Raw genomic sequence first — 26,941 nt, 5'->3', positions numbered from 1 at the left:
CAATTATTCTCCCTACACTCTCAAGCCCAAAAGAAAGACCATTACTTTTTAAAAATATTTTTATTTATTTATTTTTTTGAAAGAGAGAGAGCACGAATGGGGGAAGGGCAGAGAGACAGGGAGAGAGTAGATCTGAAGCAGACTCTGCAATGACAACAGACAGCCCGATGTGGGGCTCAAACTCACAAACCATGAGATCATGACCTGAGCTAAAGTCAGATGCTTAACCAACTGAGCCACCAAGCTACCCCAAGAAAGACCATTATGAAGTGATAATGGGGTGAAGCCACTAAAAGCTCCAGCTAAGCTGTCTGGATTGCCCCATCACTTGAAAAAGCACTGCATACAGAAGTATAAATATATGTCAATACAATGCAACAAAAAGGGAAGTTACAGGTCTGTTTTGCACACCAGTCAATTGGAAAGATAAGATATATATTTAAAAGAAAAAAACCCTATTCACTTCTAAATATCTCTAGACAGATGAAAGTTTAAAACTAAAACTATTCTATTAATTCCTCTCTCATATGGTTTAAAATGGAAACTCTATAACCTTTTTTAGTAATCTGCTTCAGTGTTTAATCAATGTCATTATTAACTATTCCATCATTATGACCAACAAAATTATTACTATTTAAATATATTTCTCCATATGGACTTAGACAATAAATTATCAATGTCTTCTTCATAATTCATAAGACTCTGAAGTCCAACTTTCTTTCCTAAGAGTTAAACAACAGGGAATTTTTATAACTACTATCAATTCCTTTACTTATTTATTTGCTCTTCTGTGAGGACTGTATTATTGGACATAAGAATTTGACCACTTCAAACCAAATATATTTCCCAGTTTTTGCTATTACTATCTTATGCTATCACTACCATATTAGCTTATCCTGTGACCATTTCCAAGTAATTTTACAGAGGAAAACTACTAGTTATTTCTCAAATTGCTATTGCTAGAGACAGTTTACTCATCTGGGCAAAATGGGTGGATTTTGAAAAGATTTTGGGGGGGATTTTAATACTTAATACATGTACCTAGGCTACCTGCAATATATGCTTTGAAGACCCTCTGTCTCTCTAGTAACTTTCATGCTGCTTCCAATGGATCATTTTCATGATCTAACAAAGTCTCTATTTCTGGAAGTACCAGTATGGTCAACTATCTTAATGCTAGCATTGCTATTAAATTCTCAATTCCTTAGTCTAGAAAATTTATTGTATTATACCATTTCCTACCCTAGGAAAGAAAGCCTTAGGATCCCCTTAGGGTTCAATTGTCCAGACAATTATACATTAGTTAATATAGAATACACTCAGTTAAATTGATGCTACCCAAGAAATCATGACTCATGGCCAAAAATAACTGTTATTTCACAACTACTACACAGAAGTGAGGAGGTGGCTAGAATCAAATAGGGATTCTTAAAGGCTGGGAAATTCTGTTCTGTCTGGCTTTGTAAATAGTTTGTGACAACTGGTATCTGTGTAAACGGATTTGATGGTCCCCTGGGGGGGTCAATACTGTTTACAGAGCTGTTTCTTCGGAGTGGCTGAGCTAGAATTGTCTCTAGGGATCCTACTGGGGTTACTCAGAATAGCAACATCACAGCTACCTGAGAGCTCAGGGGCAGAAAAGAGAAAGGGCAATAGAAATACCATAGGCAAGTACATTCAAATAAATGGATCCTCTGCACCTTCAGATGCAGGTGATACTTAGGGGCATTTGTATCTAAAATGAACCATAAAGGAGGCAATTTATTAATGTTCTTTCTGATGCTTGCTAACACAATGGTCATCACTTCTTTAAACTTTTTTTTTTTTTTGGAAGAGAAAGGTTATTATTTATGCTATAGCATCTAATTTTATAAATATAAAAAACCCAAAAACTTCATGTTTATAGCTTCTTTCTTTTTTATATTATCTATTAACACACTATGTAAGAACATCAAAATGATAGGACACTTTTTTGCTACTAAATAAGACTGCAAATTTGATGTAATTACAATAGTAGTCCCATATTTTAAACCAAGATGTCTTTTTTCAATGGTAAGGATTTTTCTAAGTGAATATTAGTTTCAACATAATCAGAGCAACAGTAGCAGTTAGTGGCCCCAAATAACTTCTACCAATTTCTTAAGTAAGTTAAAATGTAGGTTATCTACGTGTGTGTACAAATACTATTTATCTCCTTTACTAAATAATTGTTTTTTATGCGGGGGAGGGTTAATTTTCCACATAGATGCATACATTGGCCTACCCCCACAACCCCTGCCAAATATAAAAGAAAAAGACATCAGAAACTTATGCCATTTCATAGTGGTCTCACCCACTATAAGTACATACAAGATAAAAGTTTAGAACTTCCAAGCAGAACACTGGTGAATTTAGATTTCCTAGCAAAACCACAGTGCATGGGCCAAACTGCAGGGTTTGAATTCTGGCTCCACCACATGGCTGTATGACCTTTAGCAAATTACTTAACCTCTCTCATCAATTTCCCTACCAATAAAAGTACATAATAACAGTACCTATCTCAAAAGGTTGTTATGAGGATTAAATTATTTAAGTTATATAACCTCTTGGAAAAGTGTCAGCACAGAATACGTACTCACTAAATGTTAGCTATTATTATCTGCAAAACTCTGCTTTGCTAAAAACAAAAGATTTTTTTAAAGCAAAAATATTTTTAAATTAAAATATAAAAAGAATAAATCAAATATAATAAAAATTTATTACAATATACAAAGACATGGACATAAAAACAAATACAATGCCTCATTCAATGAGAAACATACAATAAAAAGGAAATACTTAATGAGGTTAAAGCTTACAGTTAACACATAATGGTTTAATAAAGCATGTAGAGGATTATAAAACGAACAAGTTACACAAGTAATATGACTTCAAAATTTAGAAATCCTGACACTAGCAAAAGATCCCACAGAAAGAAAATTTAATAGTATATTTCTTTAAATTCAGTCTCATAGTAAGAAAATTGCCTGTTTCTGCAACACAATTTGAGCACTCACTATATTGGCACAATATTAAATATAATCAAGACCACAGCTAGCAGATCACAGGCACTTATCCTTCAGATATTCTAATTTAGCAGTCACAAGAAATTAAGTAACTTTTGGATCTCTAGCTAAAAAAATACAAACTTTTCACTTGGATACTGGATACTCTCTCAGGGAGATTTCAATATATTTTGGCTTTAACAGCAGTAAGAAGAAAAAAGAAAGAACTATAACTTTCATTTTCATTGCTATGCATACACACTGCCCACATTTCAAGTGCTCAAAGCCACACACAGCCAGTGGCTACCATGTTGGAAAGCACAGATAAAAAGCCTTATGCAGTTCTAATAAGGTGTTTTATATATAATGAGAAGTCAAAAACATTGAGGGCAGAGTCAGGATGTAGCTGTAAGATATTGAAATAAGATTTTACAAAGGTTTATAAAGTTGGAAAATCATGAAACCTGTCAATATCACATAATTTATTCATTTGCACGTGAAGGTTCAACATTCAAATGAAACTATATCTTTTACATTCCTATACATGGCTGTGTATCTAGATAAACATACCAAAAAGAAGTGGTGAGGTTATTTCATCTTTGATTAAGACAATCTAATGACTTAGAGTACCATATTTCAAATTACCCAGTGGCTAGCCATGAAAATTATTTTACTGGTATTTTGTTATTTATTTTATTACAAAAAAGGTATTTAAGGTGGTGGTACTACACCAAATTTTTAAAAGTGTTTGTTTCATCAAGTCTGCATAGTCATGAGCACATCAATATTCATTCTCCTGGGGAAGAGATGAGATTTCTGTGTGAGAACTAACTTCTATCATAATGTTTCAGATTCTAAATTTTAACATCCTTCACTGTATGAAGACCATGAACACAGTACAATAGTGTAATCTCCTAAAGCTTAGGCTACCTAATTAACTTATGAACATATCACATAAATTAAAGCTCTGTAAAACTTGTATCATCCTATTTAAACCATTACAAATATTATCTAGGTTGAAATAATTGTGAAAAGTATCCTAAAATTTTATTAACATAAGAGCAATCTTTATTCCTTTTTTCCTTCAGTGATATGAATTATTTTGGCTACCTACTATGCATTTCTAACCTCTTCAGCCTTTCTCAATTTGTGGTATAAGAATAATTTATATAAAGTAATTAAAATATGAATGAACTAGGTAAGTCTTATATTTCCACAATCGCAAGTAAAACAGGTTTCATAATTATTTTTTGTTTGTTAAATATGAACACATACCGACTGTCCATGAATTCAGCAATTTCATCAATCACGTATGGACGCTAACTTTTCCAGTAAGAAATATAAAGAGAAAAAACCAGATTTTCTTTATATGTGCCTTTTATTTTATTTAGGAGCATTTTTAGATTTGAAAAACAAAACAGAAGAATCACCAGTCAGACACTAAGTGGAAATCACTGAAACACAATGTTAGTTCTAATGGATGGATGATTGTGTTTGGTCTTTTGAAACTTTGAAGTATAGGTAAGTCTTGATCACACAAATTAATAAATCCTAAAGCTGGAGTTAACAATAACCATTACACCCAAATTCTGCAGCTTAGCCCAGCCAATTTTTCAAAAGGTCAGGTTGTGAACTGGAGAAGATCAGGGAGGTCCACCGCATAGCTTTGTTGCCAGGCATCTCTCGTCTGGATTGTTGCAGGCATTTATTAGTATTCGTCAGCAGACTCAACAGAGCAAACAAGAAATTCAAGCACGAATAATAAAATGAAATGCTGCTATATAACCCTTTGTCATTCAGCAAATATGGGACTTTTTAGCTACATTGTTCCTAAACCTGGGTTACTACTTTAATTTTTCTCCACAGTGCTGACTGAATGAGTATGCATGTGTGTTAAATGCAGAGCTCCCCTAACAACTGCAGGACTGCCATTTAATCTGTTGGTAGATGGACCATTTCCTGTGGGAACCCTAGCTATGATTTCCAGATCCACCAAATAAATCTCAGATTAAGATTCCAAATGAAACCTGCCTTTGGCAGATAAAAAATGTCAAGATGGATATAAACAGTAAAATTATAAATTATCTAGGTGTTGCATGACAAACCAATGTTCAATTTTTTTTGTTGACATGTGCCCAGATATCAAAACTATATGAGACATTCATCAAATGTCACACTTTCATAATATTGGAGGCATCATTAAAACTGTTTGACTAAGGACCTCAAAGTGTTTAAGCAGTAGCTCAAAAGTATATTTGTGCAAAGTAGAAGAATAAATTTACATATCAGCAGCAGCTCATAAGGGATGGGTAAATATTCTGTTTATCTCTCATTGTAATTCAGGTTACTTTAAATACAAGGTTTTAGGAAATCATTATACTCTATATGGTATCATTACATAACTTCCTATGCAAATGATGTATGTTTTATTCAAATTTACCATTTGTTTCTCCAGGAAAGAAAACAAAAGCATAAAAGGAAAAGGTAGGAACTCCCCATTTCATTAATCAACCATGACTACTATACTAGTGCCTTGTTAGTTATGTGTAGTATCGTCAGCCCGTATTTGAGTTAACATTTGTAACTTTTTAAAAAAGTATTAAATACCTGACACCAAAAAAAAAAAAAAAAGCCTGAGAAAAGTAAATTTGTTTTTCTTTTTTATAATGTGTTCATTTCAAAGGACTCTGGGGAGGGGAAGAGACTTAAAAAAAAAAAAAAAAAAAAGTAATAAAAGACCAATACAGAACATCTTAGAGAGCAAACAGCCTGTTAAAAATGCAGAGGAAGTCTCTACCGCATTCTCAGGAGATCAAGTATTGTCTTTTTAAGGAAAATTTTTGTTTTGTCTTTGGTCTTCTTACCTGGAAATGCAGCCTTGTCCTGGCCCTAATCTCTATACTAGTTGACTATAATATTGGACACTGAAGATTTCTAAAAGGAAACAATCAGATTTGCCAAACTGAAATTGTTACTTTTTAACTATAAACTCTTAAAAGCAAGTGTGTAAATAGGAATTCATTCCAATTATAAATTCTGTACAATTAATCTGTGGAAAGAATCCAGAATACTCTATACTCCAATTCCAAATGCCTGAAGCCTGAAAGATTATGTATTTATCTGTCTTTCCTATCATATTTCTTCTAATACATGCTGTTGCTTCAAGGAAACTAATTAATAAAACCTACCTATCCTGATCTGATCAATACTAATCTGAAAATTTTGAAAAGAGAGGGGGAAATTTTTAAAATATTGATTAAAGAAAGAAGAGTATATTGTGCTTAGTGTTTTTCTTTCTTTTTTAAGTTACTTTTTATTTTTTTATACCTGTAGTAAGAATTACTATCAAACTCCACTCACTGGGCCAGAGACCCTTGTGGTGTTAGACTTGCCCCTCACGTAGCACCCTACCTACACTTTCGAGTTCACTGATTAGCCAGCAGCCTCAACTTCAATATCTAACAATGTGCATGTGCTTAGTTTTTATTATATTTCTATACTAAATGCTTAAAATCAGTAAGCATTACTATGTTTTGGAATACATCAAATTACCTTAGGTACAGCCAGTGAAACTATTTTAAAAAGGAAAATTTAATTTTAATTTAAAAAATGTAATTAGCAAAAACTAATATATTCAGTATCTATTTTACCAACATGAACTAATCACTTTTAACTCTTTACTCACTAGTAGCATCCTGATTTTGAAGTACTAAAAAGTGCCATATGTGAAGACTAGACTCACTCCAAAATTAAAAATAAAAGTCAAAAAGGGTTTTTAAAAATAATTACTTTTAATTTACATCTTATCAGCACAGTTTTACTATTTGGCAAGGAATTACTGAATTTATCCAAAAGCTACAGATTACAGTATTTTAAATTCAGTCAATATTTTTAATTCAGTCATTTGGACTATGAAATTTCAAAATTTTGTAGCCTGACTTGTTCTGTTTGCTTCTTCATATTCTCTGAGAAAAAACAAAAACACAAAAGACAAAAACACAAAGAAAAACTGCATCTGAAACTACTCCCCTAAAGATAATTATGTCCTACATGTTAGGCTGTTCTTAGTAACACACACACACACACACACACACACACACACGGTTGGGAGTATTCAGTTACCACCCCCCAAAGTTTTATTCAATTATCAGATATATTGATAACCAAAATCAGTGAGTAAATGTGGTCACATCAGTGCTACTCTACAAACAGCCAGTCAACCTCGACCACTGTGTAAATCACCATAATTTGGGTCTCTGTAACAACGAATATTCCGATCTCCAAAATCAACAAAATGCCAATGCACACTGAGGACTGTACAGGAATCATACTAAAGGTGACAAATTAGCCACCATGGAGACCACAATTGTTATCTTAAATAGGATAAGATGAAATCCTAATTTCTTTTTAGTTTTTTTTTTTACATTTATTCATTTTTGAGAGACAGCGCGAGCTGGTGAGGGGCAAAGAGAGAGGGAGAAACAGAATCTGAAGCAGGCTCCAGGTTCTGAGCTGTCAGCACAGAGCCCAATGCAGGGCTCGAACCCACGAACTGTGAGATCATGACCTAAGCTGAAGTCAAATGCTTAACCAACTGTCATCCAGGTGCCCCTGAAATCCTAATTTTTAAAAAACTTGAAGATTCAATGATACCATATTGAGATTTTTGTTGTAAACATGTGTTCCAGAAAGTGCTCTAGCATGAAAGGGCCATAACCAGAAATCAATGAGGAATTTTATCAAACACCTCAGAATCTTAAGGATAGAGAATTTAGAACAAAGCAAAAAACTTTTGAAAACTTCAGGTATTTTTTTTCTATTTCAAAAAACCATATTCATATTTTCATGGCCACAAGTAAATATGATAGAGCTTGCATATAAAAAGAGGTGGATTTCCTTAAGTCAAAGAAACAGTCACAAGTTGTTCAAAGAGAGGATCATACCAATAGTACAGAAATGGGAGAAGTAAACGTATTAAAAAAAGAAATTTACCATTTGTTGTGCTTATTCTTCATAGTAATTATCATTTTATAAAATAAAGGACCAAAGGTATAGTGAGAATTCCACATGAAGAATATAGCCTGAACTGATTTAAAACACTTGAATGAATGAATGAATGAATGGATGAATGAATGAATAAATAAGGCAAGACTCCTATTATCTTGCAAACTTTTCCCCTTATTCAGAATTTATGGGTGGGTTCGACAATTGTAGCAAATGTTCCACTATAGTAGGGGATGTTGATAGTGGGAAAGGTTGTGTGTTTGGGGGGGGGCAGGGGGTTGAGTAAGGGGGTATCATGAGAACTCTGCACTTTCTTCTGTTTTGTTATGAATGTAAAATTTCTCTACAAAATAAAGTCTATTTAAATATTGCCAAAAAATAAAGTAAAAAAATACAATTTATGGCATAAGTTGACACATGTGAATTATTCATATTAGAAACAATGAATCTCAAAGTATAGTTCATAAACTTTATAACCAGTTAGAAAACTTAAGTTGCCCTTATAAACATATTTTTTGCATTCCATTTTTCAACTGAGGCCAATAATAGTTAACAGAATCATTCATATCAAACTTAAAAAATAAAGACACAGAGTCCCATTTATTTTAATAGTTATTTAATATAAAAGAAATTTATGTTTTTATGAAAGAATATAACCTCAATCATTCTTTTAGAGTTTTTAGCATTTCCTCTGTAAATGAATCAATCCTTGTTGACCAGCTGCCAGTGGTCCTAAAACCACTCTCTCAAATATTCTAGAGGGTCCTGTGTGAGAAGCAACCAGCACTCTACTAAGTTAAGTTAGGTCCTATAGAGATGAACAGTAAACTTAATCAGACCTAGGACCCCTATTTATGGCATATGAAAAAATAAAAAATGCACTTTTAAATTCACACTTGCCAAAAGGAAAAGAAAAATTCATTGTGTGGTACCACTAGTCTGAATTTTATTGCAATTGGGATTTCAATACAGATAAAATTATATTTTATCTTAAATGAATATTAATGACTTTATATTGTATCCTAACAAATATAAGCATACTAAATACAAGCTGTACTACTTGGAAAAAATCAAGTTTCTAATGGTACTGTGAACAGTATATTTGAAGACAGTATTTTTATAAAACTAATAACCATTTCAAATACTATTATGTATGTTTCTTAATAGTTTTGACACTTTTTTATAGACCTGCCTTTCACAGCTGGGTAGAATAACAATGACAACACCACCATTTATTTAGGCCCTGTAAAATATGTTAACTATTTTTTTTTTTTTTAAGTATCTGTAAAAACCACACTAGTGAAAATAATTGCCCTGGTATGGGAAATACATATTACATAAACTCATTTCTTTTTCAGGTGTTGTAGTAGGGCTTTTACATACACAATCTCTAATCTCCAAAACAGTCCTAAGGGAATTATCTCGCTATTCCATATACAAGAAAACTCAGGCTTAAAATTATGAAATTTGTCCCCAAGTCCAGGTAGGTAGTAAGTGGAAGATTAAAAACGTGAAAACCAGGTCTATCTAACCCCCCAAAGTGTGTTCTTTGTACTTTAACATTTTATTGAAATGATTAAATGCAATGGTTCTCCAGTAAAATTTACCTTCCACTATGAAACAAACAAAACCAAATTACAATGCATTTTAGGGAAAATATAACATTACTTAATAGAAGTCAATTATTAATTAAAGTTCAAGTCCTGTAATTTAACAGGGAATGATTAATTAACTAGATTTCAAAACACTGAATTTCAAGCAGTGTCTAATAATGCCTAGGGAATCTTTTTTTTTTTTTTTTTTTTTTTTTTTTTCACTACCAGCTATGTTGCTGGTAGAAATGGATGTCCATTATATGCAACTTAACATTTCCTTCTGCGTTGCTTTCAAAAGAAAGTTTATGAAAATGATACGAGATTCTACAATCATATTTTAGTCATAATGATCAGACATTTAAAAGCATGCTAGACCTTTTTCTATAGCGTTTCTATCGATGTCTCCCCTTATAAAATGCTTGCAAATCACGTAATAGTTTTAGATGTAATTTAATTACAGAACAACAGATGGACAAAAGGTGAAAAGAATACATGCTTTGTGAAATGACAAAGATAGATGAAGCAATAATAAAAGAGACTGATGGTGGCACACAGGTCCCAAATACCAACTAGATATACACAGTATTCTGACTCTATAAGAAACTAACAAACCATAGACAAGTTACCTTTTCCTAGGTTTTAGTTATTTATTTTTGCTTAGCAGAAAAACCAGCAGAATCATGGTTATAAAAGATAATTGCTAGTCTACTTCTAAAACAAAGAGGATAGTTGCTTTCACTTAAATTCACAAGATAAGGTTTTTAAAAAAATTTACTAATTTCCCATAAACTGCAATATCAAGGGACCCAAAACAGTTCTAGCAGTGGTTTTTCATCTCAAGTTTTAAATGCATACAATGATTTAGAATCAGGTTCACTCTGTAAGCTTAAAATAGTTTAAAAACACATGAGTCTTAATTAAATTGAGATAATATGTAAGTGAAAATAACTACTCTGTATAAAATACATATTAAATATAATTCCCTAAAATAGTAAACCTAAAAATCATATTGAAGAAACTCATAAAATTGAATGGTTTTTGTCTGAAGCTTCTTCAAACTGCATGATTCTTACCATTTCTAACCTTCAATTGGTAAGAAATATTTAAAATATAGACTTAATATTTAATTTGGGTAAGCACAGTAACCTTTTTTAACCTTTCTTAGGGAACACTGACCCCTAAAGGTTCTAAATTTGAATAAGTTTCACAATATTCTGAATTTAAATGGCATTCAGACGTCACTTTACTTACATTATTGTAGGTATATAAGTTTATGGCACATATGTTTGTTCATAAATATGTAAACTATTTTCAGTGGACTATTGTGCACTATAAATAAACAACTAAACCATGTTTCAGCTAACTTAATAAAAGGCACCAAATTTAATAAGAAATATCCAGAAATGTATCAAACTATTCCAAAAAATTACTCACCAGAGACTTCTAACCCGCATGTCTTTTTTCTTACATAGATAAGTAAATAGTTAGTAAATGCTAAAAAGGGCTAAGCAACCAATCACATAGCAACTCATTCTGGGGGGGCCTGACCGTACATACATCCTTTGATTATAACACTGCATTTTTTTTTCTGAAAAAGCAGAAAAAAGAAAAGCCCTAAAAAACAAAATTTCACAAAAGGGCAAGACATCATTTACTTCTTAAGAAGCCAGAAGATGTTATAAATGTTCACCTGGCAACACTTTCATTCACTCACACTTAAAATTTCATTCATTTAGAGTTGTGTTTGTAACTACTCAAACCTGGAAATATTTTGTAGATACCTTCACTCATCCTACCTACCCCCTATAGCTTTACATTTTCTAAACTGTCAATAATAACAAAACCAAAAAAAGTAAGTTGTTACATCTGTTAAATTTATATACCTCATCAACTCTAACTTCAAATATTTCAGCAATGTTTCTACGATAAATCTAGGAAAAGGCTTAGACACTTCAGCACTCCTTATAATAAAATTTGTAAGGTGACACAAAGGCATGTGTGTGTAATACAAGTTTTTATGTAGTTCAATTTCTTAAAAAAATAAGTAAAATAATGTATAAAATAACTAATTACCCACCCAGACTATGAACACTACTGTAAGACAGAGCTTTGAAGCAATTAGTGCTTTACGATAAATCCTGTGAACCCTGATATCAAGGCAATGACCATGTGAGATTTTACTGTTTAAACATATCACTTATCACAAAAATCAAAAGATATTACATTGATCTATTTAACTTTATTTCTTAAGTAATGTTTCATTAACAGGCCCTTTATATAAAGGAATGTCTTTCCTATTTCTGATGTAAAAAAAAAAAAGCCCGTAAAAATGCAAATTTTCTTAATGATGTTTCAGTCACGTCTATTGTAGTCTGTGCCTTCTGCAAACTCTTTATGCATCTATGTCTTTAGTCCTAAAACCTTCCTTTCTTTAAGTGTCCTAGAGCTTCAGCAGCTCCCTTCCTGAACTTCTTTCCTGGTTATTCTACACTTATGAGAAGTATTTCCTCCACAGCCTCTAGATCTTTAGATATTTTAAAAATAATTCCTTTGGCTCCTTAGAGATCCTTTCGTGTATAATTTGAACAACATGACTTCCACAGCAATGTGACCTCTGAATAGGGAACATAAGTAACAGGGGCATCATTATTTACTTCCTCTTTTCTTATTATTGCACATAAATTGAGTAAAACTGCTTTGAGCTCTTGAAAAGAAGAATGTTTCTTGTTTATCATAAATGAATAAAAACAACTACAACAAATTAGTTCCCAGCTTCACACCAGTACAATCTTATCACAAACTTGAATATAAAGAGAATGGACCAAAATGAAGTGTCACAAAACCCATTCACTAAAACTATAAACTTTCCCCAAAATGGCCTTTATCCTTTTGAAAAAGGTGATAGTATGGTCAATATATGGTAAAAGAAGAACCCGGTTGAGGTAGAGGGCACCAAAAAAGGGAGAGAAGTGTGCAATATTTTGGGAATAATCTCATTTTTTTTAACTACACAATTTAGAGGAAATAAAAAATAATGTACATACAGACTTAAGCCTTCAACAATATGCAACACTATATTCAGAATGATTCGTTTCTCAGGGATTTCAGATTTGCAACATTTTACTATAAGATACTTCAATTAAAAACCTAATATTTTTTAAACTTCTCTCTTTATGGCTGTCTGTATTTTGCTCTATAGACAGATGTCCCCTGCCTGCCTGTCCACCTACCTACCTACGTGTCTGCCTGCCTATCTATCGTCTCTCTGTGTTTTTCAGGCTATCTCTCAGTCTGTGTCCCTTTTTAACTGTGTTTCTGTCTCTGACTGTTCTCTTCCTTTGCCTGTGGATCTTTTTCTCTCTCCCTGTCTCGAATTCTGTTTTCATGTCTCTCTCTGTCTCTGCCTGGGAATGTCTTTCTCTGTATCCATCTGCACATCTATACATGTCTCTGTTTCTTTATCTCTGGCACTCTCTGACCCCATCTCTGTGCAGGTGTCTTTTTCTGAGTGCATCTTTTGGTGTGGACCTGTCTCCTTTACCTGTATGTGCCTTGGTCTGTTTCTCTATATTCATGTGTCTCCCTCCACAAATATGTCTATGTATATATTTTCTATCTCTCTTTCACTGTATGTCTTTTTGTGTGTGTCTGTGTATGTCTATGCCTCTATCTCCTTCAGTGTGTCTCTCTTTACCCTGTCTCTCTCCTGTATGTCTCTGTCTCTTTCTCACTGCTGGTCTCTGGTATCTTCCTCTGTGCATCTATGTGTGTAGGTCTCTTTTTGTGTGTATCCTACACACGTGTGTCTTTCTCTGTGTATGTGCTTCCAACATGCGTGTCTGTGCCTCCCTCTCTGAGTTCAGTATCTCCCTCCCTGTGTCTGTGTCTCTCTTTGTTTGTGTTTCTTTCTCTGAGTGTGGCTCTCAGTATGCATCTCTCCCAGTCATTCTCTCAATCTCCTCTCTTGATCACTTTGTGCATATGTTTCTTCCTCTCTCCCTGCTGTTTTCTTCCTTCTCTCTCAGTATCTCCTCCTCCATGTGTTTCTCTTTTTCTGTGTGTCTTTCTTTGTGTCTCTTTTGCAGGATGTGGGTCTCATTGTGAGTGCCTCCTTCTTTGTATGTGTGCGCGTGCATGTGTGCTTGTCTGCCTCCGTCTAATATACTGGTTAGAACAAACACACTTCATTCAGTGCCTTGAACTAGCACAACACCTGGGGTTTGGTATTAATACCTTAAAAGTCCTTACCTTTTGACCAGTCCTCCATTTGTACTTCTATTCTTGTTTGCTCTGGCAATGTCTCTGGTTTTTGCTCCAAGATTTGAAGCTAAAATAAAGCCAACTCTAGATAAATAAACTTAAAACAATATATCGGAACACACCTAAACCTTACCTTTGTTTAACAGAGAATTTACAGGATAAATGGTTTTCTAAAACATTTATAATGGGACTATTAAGTGTATATTTCAACAGGTGAAATTAAATCTTTTTTTCTAAGAAAAAGGTCCTTTCTTTCACACTTACATTTTAGTAAATACAGTTCAGGTTAAGCTTCTAGACATTCTTGCTCCTTTGGTTAGAAAATCATTTAATTTATTTAACTTAAGACTTTTCTAATTCCATCAATTTAAGAAAAATAAAATTTTTACTCTATTTGTCATAAACTTTACACCAAAAATTTCAAATGTATTAGTTTAAATTTACAATGTGTATTTTCATATAAAACATTTTATACTTATAAAAGTAATTTAAGAATACTATTCAATTTTTTTTAAACATAGACTATCATTAACTTGAACAATTGATATTTGTGTCTTGCATTTGTTTTTACAGTAAACATGACAAAAGCTACGCATGTTTTTTTTTTGTTTTTTGGCATGCTTTTAAGGAGAATAAAATTAGATTTACCTCACAGCTAGAATTCTGCGTTCTTTAAAAAGTCCTCAAATAAAGCTGTCGTAAGCTTCTCCTTTTCCAATTTTCTCTAAATATGTTGATCTGGAGTTGGCAATCTTTTTCTAAGTTCCTCATTTACTTTTGGATTAGCTGAAAATATAGGAAGTTATTAATATCAAAGAAATATGTCCCAGTCAATGAAGCCATTTCCCTACATATTGCCCAAAAAGGTTAATAATAATTGCAGTCTTTTAATAAGAGATTCATATAGCAAGACATGTAGAAAATACAGTCTTTAATAACCTCTGGAGTATTTTAAAACATGTCTTACAGGCCTTAATGTGCTTAGTAATATACTATTTAAAACCATAATTTTATCCCTCTGCAATATACAGTCACTCTTCCTCATCATTTACCCAGCTAATGAATGCCAGCAATTAGTAAAATGTAATCCCATTGCACAATCATTTTAATGCTTTTAGCACTCAGAAAAGTAAACACCAAATTAATACTGCTCAAGCCATATCAGATCCTAGTTGGAAGCAAGCAATTATAGTTCAGCTCCTCAGGTGTAATTAAATGATTGAAATGATTTAGTTCCATAAATGCAAGTTAATTCATAAGCAAGCAACAAATATACTGGGAGTAATTACAAGAAACATTGACAGTCTAAGCAGGGCTAATTCTTTTATGAGCCTGATATAGTAAAATGCTGCCCTCTCCTGGGCATGTAAGTGAATATCTCACAGCCAAAACCAAAACAAAACAAAAAAAACCCCACCTACCCAAAACCTAACTTTTAAAAACCTGCTAGAAAAAATAGTAATATCCAATATATCAATTTGATTTCATTCCTTATACAAAAAAATTAACTTATAACTTATACTGTGATCATTTCTACACACTCTGGTCATTCATGCTTTTTCTAATCAAGCTCTGAGTCCCAAAACATACTAGGCAATTTCTATACATCTAATGAAACAAAATCATTCACATATAACACTGACACACTACAAGTGAAACTTCTAGTACCTGTCTGGACTGCCAGGCCACTGCCTATATTCTCTCATCATTAAACCCTAAGTGAACTGTTACAGATAGTAACTACATCATGCTTTTTTATGTACTTTTTTATGTACTAGAATTTGCATGAAAAATAATCTCTGAAAAAATATAAAACAAAATACTGTATTATTATAACTGTACGTGATGGTCTATAGCTAACTGTTTTTAATGAACTTCAATAATAAAAATAAAATGGTGTAATATCATTATAAACACATTTGAAAACATAAAAAGTAACAAGTGATACAAAGTAAAATGCATTCTGATTTTACTTAATACCATTCCCAACTTTTTACTTCCTTAGGCTAAAATTCAGAACAAATTGACTTGTATACTACTCAGATGGTTCTTAACTAAACTTCTCACACTATCTATAAGAAGCTTATTTGTTATACATTTAAGTTATACTATAATCAATAAATCTGTGTTAACACATATGTATTTGAATCACTAAACCCAATGAGAATCATCCCTTTGACTACCTATAAAATTAAATTGAGATTCTCAAATATTCTCAAATATTACCAATAGCACAACAAATGCTTAATTCTCCAATAAGTGCAAACAATACTCGCAGTGGATAATGTTTAACACTACCAATATTTTTGTGGAGGGAGGAAACATTATTGCTCTTCTGATATTCTTTCAAACGCATTAAAATAACCAAATTCTAAGTCATATCCTAACTATAAAAATAGAATAAACCAAAATATTAAAAAGTCTTGCCACTAAGTTTAAAATGTACAGCACATTTGCTTTGCCCTTGATGTCACAGTCTTATTTTTCAATTCATATCTTGTACACTGTAAGTTAATTGCTTTTGGAAAGTACTTATTATTCATGTAAAAATTAATGTGCCAATGTGTTTAAATCCTCTTAAATGACCATTCATGCATCTCTCTTCTTTAAGTACCAATGAAATCTGTCAAAAGACATCAATGCAAAATGGTCTTAAAGAAAGTTCTAATAGAGATTTTTTTTTTCTGCTAACACAAGATTTTCATATTCACCAACTTTACTTAAATTCCATTAATTTTTTAAGCTACTTTTAATAAATTCACCAAGTAAAATTTTTAGGCCCCATAGTCTGTCATTTGTGTTCCAGCTGACATTATGAATATTAATAACAGTGTTATCCTGATTAAATAGGCTTCATATGAAATCCCTGTGAATCCTATAGCTCAGACATCTCATTTTTCCAACTCTTTATGAATTTGGATTCAGACATTAAACTGGAAAAATCTTAAAAAACAGATTTAATGGCACATTTGCATATTGTCAAGCAAAAATTAGATGTTCTAATGATTCAAATAATTACAACTTATATATCTACATATTGTAAAAGGAAAAGATTTCTGTAAACATGCAACATATTTTATTTTTCTATTAATTTTAGGACAAAGGAGAAGACTAATAAAATACCAACTCCTTTCCTTACACTCACCTTAAGATTTGACATCAAGAACTTGTTTCAATCAAAAATTATATATTCATGTTAAAACTAGTTGGATGATTTATATAGACATCTTATCATGTCTAACTTATCATATCACAGACGAAATATAAGTTAATTGCTTTATCGTTAATAATGTTTACCAGGTTCAAGTAGCAAAATAAAAACAATTCCCAACTAACGTGTTTATGAGTTGTGCTGGAAAAATTACCCAGGTTAAAAAAGACAAAAAAAAAAAAAAAAAAAAAAAAAGTCTTTAATATAACAGACAGAACACACCACATTAGCATCTGTTAAATTAAGATCTTCTCTATCACAGATTCCCAACCTTATTCCTTCAAGTTGTTTTTACTCTCAAAGGAAGTGGTCTTATTATGTAAAAAAAATAAAAAATAAATAATAATTAAGGAAACTGCATACCCCCTTTTCTCTCTAGGTAGATGGGAATCTGCATTCTTCTGCCAAAATTTCCTACCTTTACCCTATCAAAAAAACAAAGAATGAAAAAATTTAAATAAACATCTCTATCATCTGAAATGTGACTTGACTCTCCTTGTTTACTCAGCAGTAAAACACCTCATGAACCAAAATTTGCTTTTTGACCAATCTAAAATTTCTAATCTGCCTAAAAATTTATAAGTGACTCTGACATCTCTCCTTTAAAATTAAAACAATGCCTTTTAGGTAAAGAGGCATTTTATTTAAAAATGGGTTTCACCAATGTAACAATACCCAGGATTTTTAAAAATTTATTTTAAATAGGAGATGCCCTGAGGGCGTCTGGGTGGCTCAGTGGTTAAGCATCCAACTTCAGCTCAAGTCATGACCTCACAGTTTGTGGGTTGGAGCTCTGCATCAGGCTCTGTGCTGACAGTTCAGAGCCTGAAGCCTGCTTTGGATTCTGTGTCTCCCTCTCTCTCTGCCCCTCCCCAGATCATGCTGTCTTTGTCTCAAACAAAAATAAAACATTAAAAAAAAAAAAAAAAGACCCATTCTCAGGGTGATTTGTTAAATAGGAGATACCCTTCTTATCTTCCTCTGCAAAAGCCTTATTATAGCAACGGTTCTTGATGGACTTTAGTTAATGGCACTTTTTTCATAATACATCTTTAATTTAATCACAATTTTTGTAAATTGAATTCAATAGTGTCAAACCAGGAATCCTTTGTAATACTGCCTCATTCATATCCAACCGTAACCAAAAAACTCCAAATTTTATATTTCTTAGTGGAGAAATGTTGCTAATTTCTGCATTGAAAAGATTTTATTAAAAGGCTAATGGAGAGCACTGTATTTTGGAGAGTCAAATATTTTATCACATAACTCAATATATACCATATATGCATATGTTGCACTGATGGATTTTCTTCTTATTAGACCAAAGTCTCTCAAACATTCACAGTTCCTGGCACATTCTTTTCCAAAAAGAATTCCTTTCACTCACTGTGCCTCATGTCACAGCCCACTCCCTACAAAGCTCTAGATAATCCAAGGTCTTCAGAGCCAGGAAAAGCAAGAAGAGGTTTCAGGAGAAAGGATAAGGGATAAAAGAGGCCCCACTCCATAGCTATCAAAACTTACAATGCACATACTATTTCATCCCTCAGTTCTACTACCAGAAGTATTTAGAAAAATATGTAAAATGTATTTTTATGTACAAAGACACTCACTGAAGCAGTATTTGCAAGAGAAAATACGCTCTAGTCATACTTGATTTCTTTCTGTTCCTTGAACTCACCAAGGTTATTTTTGCCTCAGAGCTTTTATACTTGTTTGTCCTTCTGCCTAGAAGTCTTTTTTTCTAAAGCTCGAAACAATTTTCTTCATCATTCAGACTTTCTTTTCGCTCTTTCTTTCTTTCTTTCTTTCCTTCTTCTGGCCATCCTACCTGAAGTAGGATAGTACCTATGCTTCTGCCTTCGTGAAATTTCTTAATTTGTTTAGGTTTTATTTCATTGTTTTTGATAGATCTCAGCCAACTTACAAGTCTATGTAAATTACATGCAAGCAGGGCTGTGGATCTTCTCCTTCATCTATATTCTTAGAAGGTATTTGGCATATAGTAACTACTCAGTATATATTTAATAGAAAGGAGGATGGATGGATAGATGGATCAATGACTAGCAGAAATACAGACTTAACATAAATGTTCATCAACAGAAAACTGAGAATATGAAGTGTACAACCATAAAGCAAATCCGTATGGTTTATACTATAAATGCATACATGTGTGTGGAAGATTCTTTCAACAAGCATTTGTTAAGCACTTACATATTATATGTCAGACACTGTTCTAGGAGATAGGCAGTGGTGAATAAGATAAATAAATTTCCTCCTCAGAATATGTCTTTGGCCAAAACAATGCAAGTACAAAACATAAACGTAAAAACAGAAGAAATGTAAAACTATACTTACATATGCATACATGCTTGAATAGGCAAAGCAAGAATACTCAGGAAACTATTACCAGTGGTTACTGTGAAAAAAGGACCTAAGAGTTGAGGTGGGGATATGGAGGAATGAGAGAAAGAAGTATTTTTTTTAATGTTTTTATTTTATTTTTGAGACAGAGAGAGACAGAGCATGAGCGGGGAAGGAGCCTCTAGAGAGAGAGAGAGAGACCCAGATCCAAAGCAGGTTCCAGGCTCCAAGCTGTCAGTACAGAGCCCGATACGGGGCTCAAACCCACAAACCGTGAGATCATGACCTGAGCCGAAGTCGGATGCTTAACTGACTGAGCCACTCAGGCGTGCTGAGAAAGAAGTATTTTTATTTCATTTTATATCTGCATAACTTGATGTTTTAACCATGTGCATGTACAATTTTTAACTTAATAAATATTTATTAATAATCTTAGAACTGAACAGGAAATTTTGAAGGAAACCATATTACACCTGAGAGATATAAAGTGAATAAAAGGGACATAATCTTTATGATTCCCTTGAAACTTTGAAAAAAAAATTATTGTTGCCTAATTACTCTTTTATAATTATGCTTTATTATGGTTGTTTGCTTGCTTGCTTGGTTTAAGTACAGTGAAAATTTAAATTAATATATGGTAGGAATTTTTTGGAAAAGTTTAAAATAAATAAGTTTCTTAAGAATTATGCAAATATTTCTTAAAACAATCACATTTCTTTGTTCAGTTAGGGACTATTTATTTATAAAAGTCACAGTGTTCAGGATTTTGAAGTTTGTAATAAAAAATTTATTAAAGGGTTTATAATAAAAATAAGTTTTTCTATATTATGACTACCGTATGTTTGTCACACATAGTTCTCATGTTATATATTTAGTAATCAAGAAATTACTAATCAAAAAGGTAAATTACTCATCACTGAAGGTCAAGGAAGGACATCAAATTAAGAGGAAATAAATATTTGGTGTTTAAAATAAACGGCTTTCATGTTTTCAAAACTTGAAGGGTAAAACAATATACCACTTGGAACACTGTGACTGTTTTTAGTGCCAGTTACAAATGACACTTTGAAAATGGAAATCGCATTGCATAGCCTTCTGATAAATTTTTAAAAACCAAAACTTTAAAACTAGTATTATTTTCAGAGAGCTAATGAGATACAGGATTTTCTAAAATATCCTGAAACGTTTTGCCCTAGGCCAAACTAAACTAAATCACTTAATCTAGCACAGGACAGAATATAAAAACAAAGTCAGCTTATAGAATAGTTTCTCTAGGGAACAAACAGCCTGTTTTCATAAGATTCATGTGGGTGCCAAGTTCTGATGCAATTACCTACTCCTTTACACAAAGGCTTGCATTTCCACACAACCAATTGAAGTTCTTGGCATATCAAAGGTAAAAAAGTATTAGAGCAAGTTAAATCAATCTATAATGACAACTGGTATGAGCAGCCACTTGAAATCAAATGAAATAACAGCTATTAGAAGCTGTCTTGCTAAAATAAAGTACAAATAACCACATAAGGTCTTAATTAATTATCAGGAATCAAAATGCTAACAGATTTTTATCAAAAAGCTATTTAATAATTCTCTGTAGTTTATAGTTACTGAGACATTAACAAATAGAAGCTGAGAATCAACATATTCCAAAAACAAGTTATACTTTCCCTCCTGTTTTGAACACTTAATAGCAATGCATACATTGTATAATACAATGTTTATGCCATTTGCTAACATTACAGTACCTAATCATTCTCAATGGGCAGTGCTGCCTGCAAACTATGCATTTCACTTTTTAAACTGTAATGTTAAAGACAACTTCTAGGTTGCAAAATATAATTACTAGAACAAAATCTTTAAACAGCAAAATAAATGTTAGGCTCTAATTTCTTGTTCAATATCTAGGAAATCACAGCTGTCAGTCTCCTTTAACTGAAGAACTACAAAAGCTCATGTAATTTCTTAAGTCATTCTTAATAAATATTTTCATTAGCGAAAAGTATGTAATAAGAATATGGTCCTAAAATAGATATTCCATAGTTAACAATAAAAATACAGTATGAAAAGAAAAATATAAGCCACCCTATATATAGTAATTTCCTTCCATAAACACTTTGATTCTTCTTGCATTTAAAATTACGATTTCAACCATAAATTATATGTAAATATTCCATTATCTCTTTTCTTCATCATACTATATAGTTTCTTAGGATCAGTACATGTTCACTAAAAATTTTTCAGAAAATACATTTAAAAAACATTCCTAAATGGCAAATCAACTGAGTTAAAGATATTTATAAAAAAAATAATAGTAATACAATTATACAGTGTTTTAAAGTATTAAATACATTAAACAATGTGTGCTTTTAATTTTTTAAAGACATTTTTCAAAAGACACTGATGATCTTCCATTTTAAAACATAGGACTTTACTTCTTTCAAGAAAATTGCAGCTCTATGATGTGGCTGTGCTCAAAATGGCTGTATAAATAATTTGACATTTTACACTACTAATTGTGTAAGAAAACCTTTTATAAACTATGAAGAAAAAGAGAAAACAAAAACTGCCATAAATATCTAAGGTATTACAAAACAGCAATCAAACATTATAAGCCTCCTGGTTGAGGTATGTAATACAAACTAATATGTATCATCCTGTGGAGGGAATAGGGATGGGTAGAGATTGGAGGGCTAGGGGAGCCGAATTCATAAAGGCTGGCAGAATAAGATGAAACAAGATTAACTAACATGAACCACAAAGGACAATTGTTGAAGCTCTGTTATGTGTACGTACAGGTTCATATTGTTTCGCTACTCTTGTACATTTAGGATTTTCCATAATAGATAGTTTAAAACACACAGTGTAAAATTAAAGGACATATACAGCATTATTTACTTGCTAGCAAAACCCATTAAATAATCGTTCACAGGACCAGCAATGAGTGTTCCATGTTCTATAAGAATGTTATTAAAACCCCATCAATCTCATGCCTGATATATATATACACGTATCATGCAACAAATACTGCATGCACATCTTTCACAGATACATAGGCACACACCTCACATGGATTTATACTGCATGTTATCTGAAGAAAAGCTTACAAATTTCATCTTAGCATACAGGAACTGAAAAGAAAATAATATCAGCTGATAATATATATTAAATGCTAAAATAGATAATATATTAAAATGCTTTGGAATTACTCCCTGACCTTAACCTAACAACTTCCTGAAGCTAAGACAATATGTTACCAATGACCTAGTGCATATGGGAAACAGGGTAGGTACACTCTGTCACCTTTAGCAAACATTTTCCTCACCAAGCTAATTACAGGCCATCTGCTACACCCTGAAGCAACATCCTAGTAAGTTACTGCTACTGACTTGCAATGTAAGTAACCAAGTTTATGATATGCTGTAGTCATAACTATATAAATTTGAAATATTCTCTAATTTTATTTACAGAACATTTATTTCTATTCCTGAGGATTTTTCCCATTTGTAGAACAGTCATATTTCTTTGAAAAGGCATAGTGATCTTAAACGAGGATGACTTACATAGAAGAATCATAAGCAGAAATAGTGATCATGACTATAACACCATGTCTCAAAATTTCAACACTTGTCACCTTTTAATACATGTTAAGTCTATGGTTGAACCAACAAATTAGGTAAATTTTATACTTCATCACACTGTTTACAATAAAATTATTTTACTAAGTAATAACTTCGTATCAGTGAAAGAAATAAGTATATCTGTAATCGAAGGTGAAATGACAGTCACAGGTCAGGTCCTACACCCAATTTAATTCTTTTTTTTAAATTAAATTAAATTAAATTAAATTAAATTAAATTTAATTTGAGAGAGAGAGAGAGAGAGAGAGAAAGAGAGAGAGACAAACCCCAACCAGGCTCCACACTCAACACAGAGCCTCATGCGGGGCTTGATCCCACAGCCCTGGGATCATGACCTGAGCGGAAATCAAGAGTCAGACTCTAAATGACTGAGCCACCCAGGCTCCCCCAGTTTAATTCTTTTTTGATTCTTTATTTTGAGGAACTGCAAACTCAAATTCATTCTGATTGAAATAATTAAACATTTGCTGGAATACCTCCTGATAGCTACTATTCCAAACTTTAAAATACTGACTAAAATATTTTTAAATAAATATTTTAAAACACAGATAAATCTCAAAAGAAAGGTAAACATTCACCTGTCAAAATCAAACCATAACAGAGTGGGACTTGAAGCCAAGCAGTCCATGAAAATGTTGAGAGCAAATTGAGTTAGTAGAGGTTCAACTACACTTTCACCATCCTTAATAGCAATCAGATAATTTCCAACCACCTGTTCAATATCTTAGCCAGACACAAGGCACCTGCCAAATTAGGTGAAAAAGTTAACTACCCAAGATCAAAACCAAAAGCCTTTAACCGTGGCGGGACAAGGAATCCAAATCTGCACTTAAACCAAGCAACTAACATAAAACTGTTTAACAACCTGATAACCTGTATTCCAGCCAGAAGTTTAAAAGGGAAAAAAAAGGTCATGTGCTAGATTCCTTTACAAGATAAAATCTTCTGAAAATAAGCTCACAGCCATTCAAAACTATAAAATATATGAAATAATCTGTTGTAAAAAAAGATACTATAGACATACAAAAAAGAGGTGGGGGTTCACACTTGAATTAGAGAAAACTAAGCAATCTGAAATCAATCATCAAAATAGGTATGATTTTTAAATTGCCAGATAAAGCAATGTAACTATTAAAGAAGATCAGGCAGTTACTAAATAAGCATGGATAGATACAAAAAATGGCCTAGCAGAAATCACAGAAATGAGAAATATGTTCACTGAACTTGAAATGACAGATGAAGTGAAAACTAGAAAACACTGGAAGTGAAAATTGATGATTTGGAAACAAGGGAGAAGAAATTCCCTGGAATGCAGCACAGAGTAACAGAGTTGGAAATATGAGAAAGAAGAATCAGAGAAGATAAAAGTTCTAACATATGTCCAATAAAGGTTAGAGAAGGGGCGAACAGAAAAAAGAAAGGAAAAGCAAAATAATTATACTCTGATTAGTACAGAGAATGTGTCCCCGGAAAAGAAAACCTGAATGAGATTTACACAGTGTCAACATTTCTTAATTCCTATAGAGATGCATTTCCAGCATCATATTTTGGCAATGATCCTTCATTTTCATCAAATTCCTGAAATTATGGCACACCTATATTGTTTTGTTAGGTACAAATCAGAGTGATGCATTTAATACCCTTCATAATATGAAGAGATGTTTAATAATGCTAAGCCTGCTGATCTTTTTCTTGTTTCCTCAACGTTTACATGAAGGCACAGGGAATCACCAATATAATTGCTGTTAATATCAGCATGACACTATTTCTCCATTTTTTATTTTATTTTTTTATTGTTTATTGGGGTGGGGGGGAGGGGAAGACAGAGAATCCTAAGTAGGCTCTGCGCTGACAGCACAGAGGCTGATGCAGGGCTCGAACTCACAAACTGTGAGAACATGACCTGAGCTGAAGTTGGACACTTAAACCAACTGAGCCACCCAGGCACCCCTCCATTTTTTATAGTCCAGTATTATTACTTACACATCTCCTATTACTATTTGGTCAAAACTGTTTGCTAAAAATCAAAACAAATGGCAGAATGCAATGCCACACTTAAACGCTGAGTGCATATAGTACAAACTGCAGTCTTCTCACTGGCCAAGAGCATATGATATCACTCAGAGCATAGAAAAAAATATGGATTAGCAATGTTCTAAAAGTATTTCTTTATACTTTACCCACCTTTACATTCTTTCTCAGGAAGCTGGCAGAGAATGTGCTCTACCAAAACAAGGGAGTAAAGCATGAAAGAAGTAGACCCTGGTTTTAGAAAACAGAGGTCCTATCTAAGGAGAGAGGTAAAAAGAATACCTAAGATGATGATGAGGGAAATCATGGAATAACAGCTATACACCAGACATTGAGGGAAATCATTCAAACCTGACGGCATTAAGAAAACTTCAGGAGCGTCTGGGTGGCTCAGTTAAGCATCTGACTTCAGCTCAGGTCATGATCTCGTGGTTTGTGGGTTTGAGCCCTGTGTCAGCCTCTGTGCTGACAGCTCAGAGCCTGGAGCCTGCTTCAGATTCTGTGTCTCCCTCTCTCTCTGACCCTTCCCCACTCGCACTCTGTCTCTTTCCCTCTCTCAAAAACAAATAAAACGTTTAAAAAAAAAAGAACTTGACTGTACAAGTGCCTATTAAAAAAAAAAAAGAAAGAAAGAAAAAAAGAAAACTCCAGGCATCTGAGAAGTGATTCAAAAACTAAGACAGTTTGGGGTTCAATCAATAAAAATACACAAAAACTAAGCAACAAAACAAATACAACAGCAAAAAGCTGTGCAAGGGAGGGGGAAGGGAAAATAAAATATAGATGTATTAGTTATGATTAGCACCTACATGACCATAATAATGTAAATACTATATATTTTTCTAAATAATTGCAATATAACTATGTAAGAAGGTTGAAAAACAGAAAGTGAAGGTGTACCAGGGGCAGACATATCAACAGAGACCTACCTCCTTGTAGGAGTTACCTGGATTGGTTCTCCCAACTTTTACTCTTCCTTTCCATTTGGAAGACGTAAACAGCTAAAAATTACATTTTCCAGTCTCTTTGCAGCTCGTAGTCCAAATGTAAACAAAGGTTTTACCAAGTAGATGTAGTACTCCAGCAAGATATGGGAAGAAAGTAAGGCAGAGGACACCTGTTTGCTTTCAGCATGTAAAGTCAGACATGGATGTTTCTGGTGGCAGGGACTGGTCTAATGTCTAGTGTGAGACCCCTGGTATGACAGCCAGTTGTGGTGGCAGCAGCATCAGCTTTCTGACCTCTAGATTCCAACAGTAATATAATGATGCTGAATCATGGTCTACAGATAATCTCTAACTTCTGTTCCAGTATTTGGAATAATTTTATAAACTCTAATTCCCTATATAAGGCCCTTTCTGCTTGGAATACTTAGGGTGTGTGTGTGTGTGTGTGTGTGTGTGTGCGCGCGTGTGTGTGTGTGTGTGCGCGCGTGCCTGTGTGTGTGTGTGTGTGCGCGCGTGCCTTTCTGTCCTATAACGTGACTGATGACATTCTGCCTATCTTTGATAGCTTCAGGAAGTAATGAAATCTGCAATAAGACTGAGGTAAGGGGGATCCAGAAGCAGCAATATAAGCATGTTATATAGAAATATGAAAGTAGAGGGATATATCATTTGCATTATATAAAGTTGCATCCACTGTTTAAGTACACATTTGGTGAGTTTTGACAACTGTCTGCAATAGTATAACAAAAAAATACCATTATAAAGTTGCCTCATGCCCCTTTGCAATAAATCTACCCCACTCCCCAATCCCAGGCAACCACTGATCTGTGTTCCTTTACTATATAAATTAGATGCTACTTCCAGAGTT

General features: G+C 33.0%; 1 protein-coding gene and 1 non-coding gene across 6 annotated transcripts in view; both read right to left on the bottom strand.

Moving 5' to 3' along the window:
- Positions 1-26,941, bottom strand: part of MIPOL1 (mirror-image polydactyly 1) — a 320,635-nt gene that overhangs the window by 241,499 nt on the left and 52,195 nt on the right. For 2 of the 5 annotated variants that reach the window (XM_019426117.2, XM_019426116.2), the window contains exons 2-3: positions 14,531-14,668; positions 13,871-13,949 (exon numbers count right to left, since the gene is read on the bottom strand). In XM_019426117.2, the coding sequence (XP_019281662.2) occupies positions 13,871-13,889 (19 nt within the window). In that variant the 5' untranslated portion in view covers positions 13,890-13,949; positions 14,531-14,668. Of the gene's footprint in view, positions 1-13,870; positions 13,950-14,530; positions 14,669-17,456; positions 17,519-22,518; positions 22,540-26,941 lie in introns of those variants that run through there. The other 3 variants (XM_019426118.2, XM_053889360.1, XM_053889361.1) reach the window with 3 other exon arrangements.
- LOC128773190 (small nucleolar RNA SNORA62/SNORA6 family) lies at positions 6,349-6,496 on the bottom strand. The gene has a single exon (XR_008417465.1). It is a non-coding gene; the product is annotated as a small nucleolar RNA SNORA62/SNORA6 family (small nucleolar RNA).

This window comes from Panthera pardus, unplaced genomic scaffold (assembly GCF_024362965.1).
Source record: "Panthera pardus isolate Hobbes unplaced genomic scaffold, ASM2436296v1 HiC_scaffold_24, whole genome shotgun sequence".
In the NCBI taxonomy this organism is placed as follows: Eukaryota; Metazoa; Chordata; class Mammalia; order Carnivora; family Felidae; genus Panthera; species Panthera pardus.
Note: the sequence above shows the minus strand (reverse complement) of the source record. Positions and strands in the feature narration are given on the sequence as shown.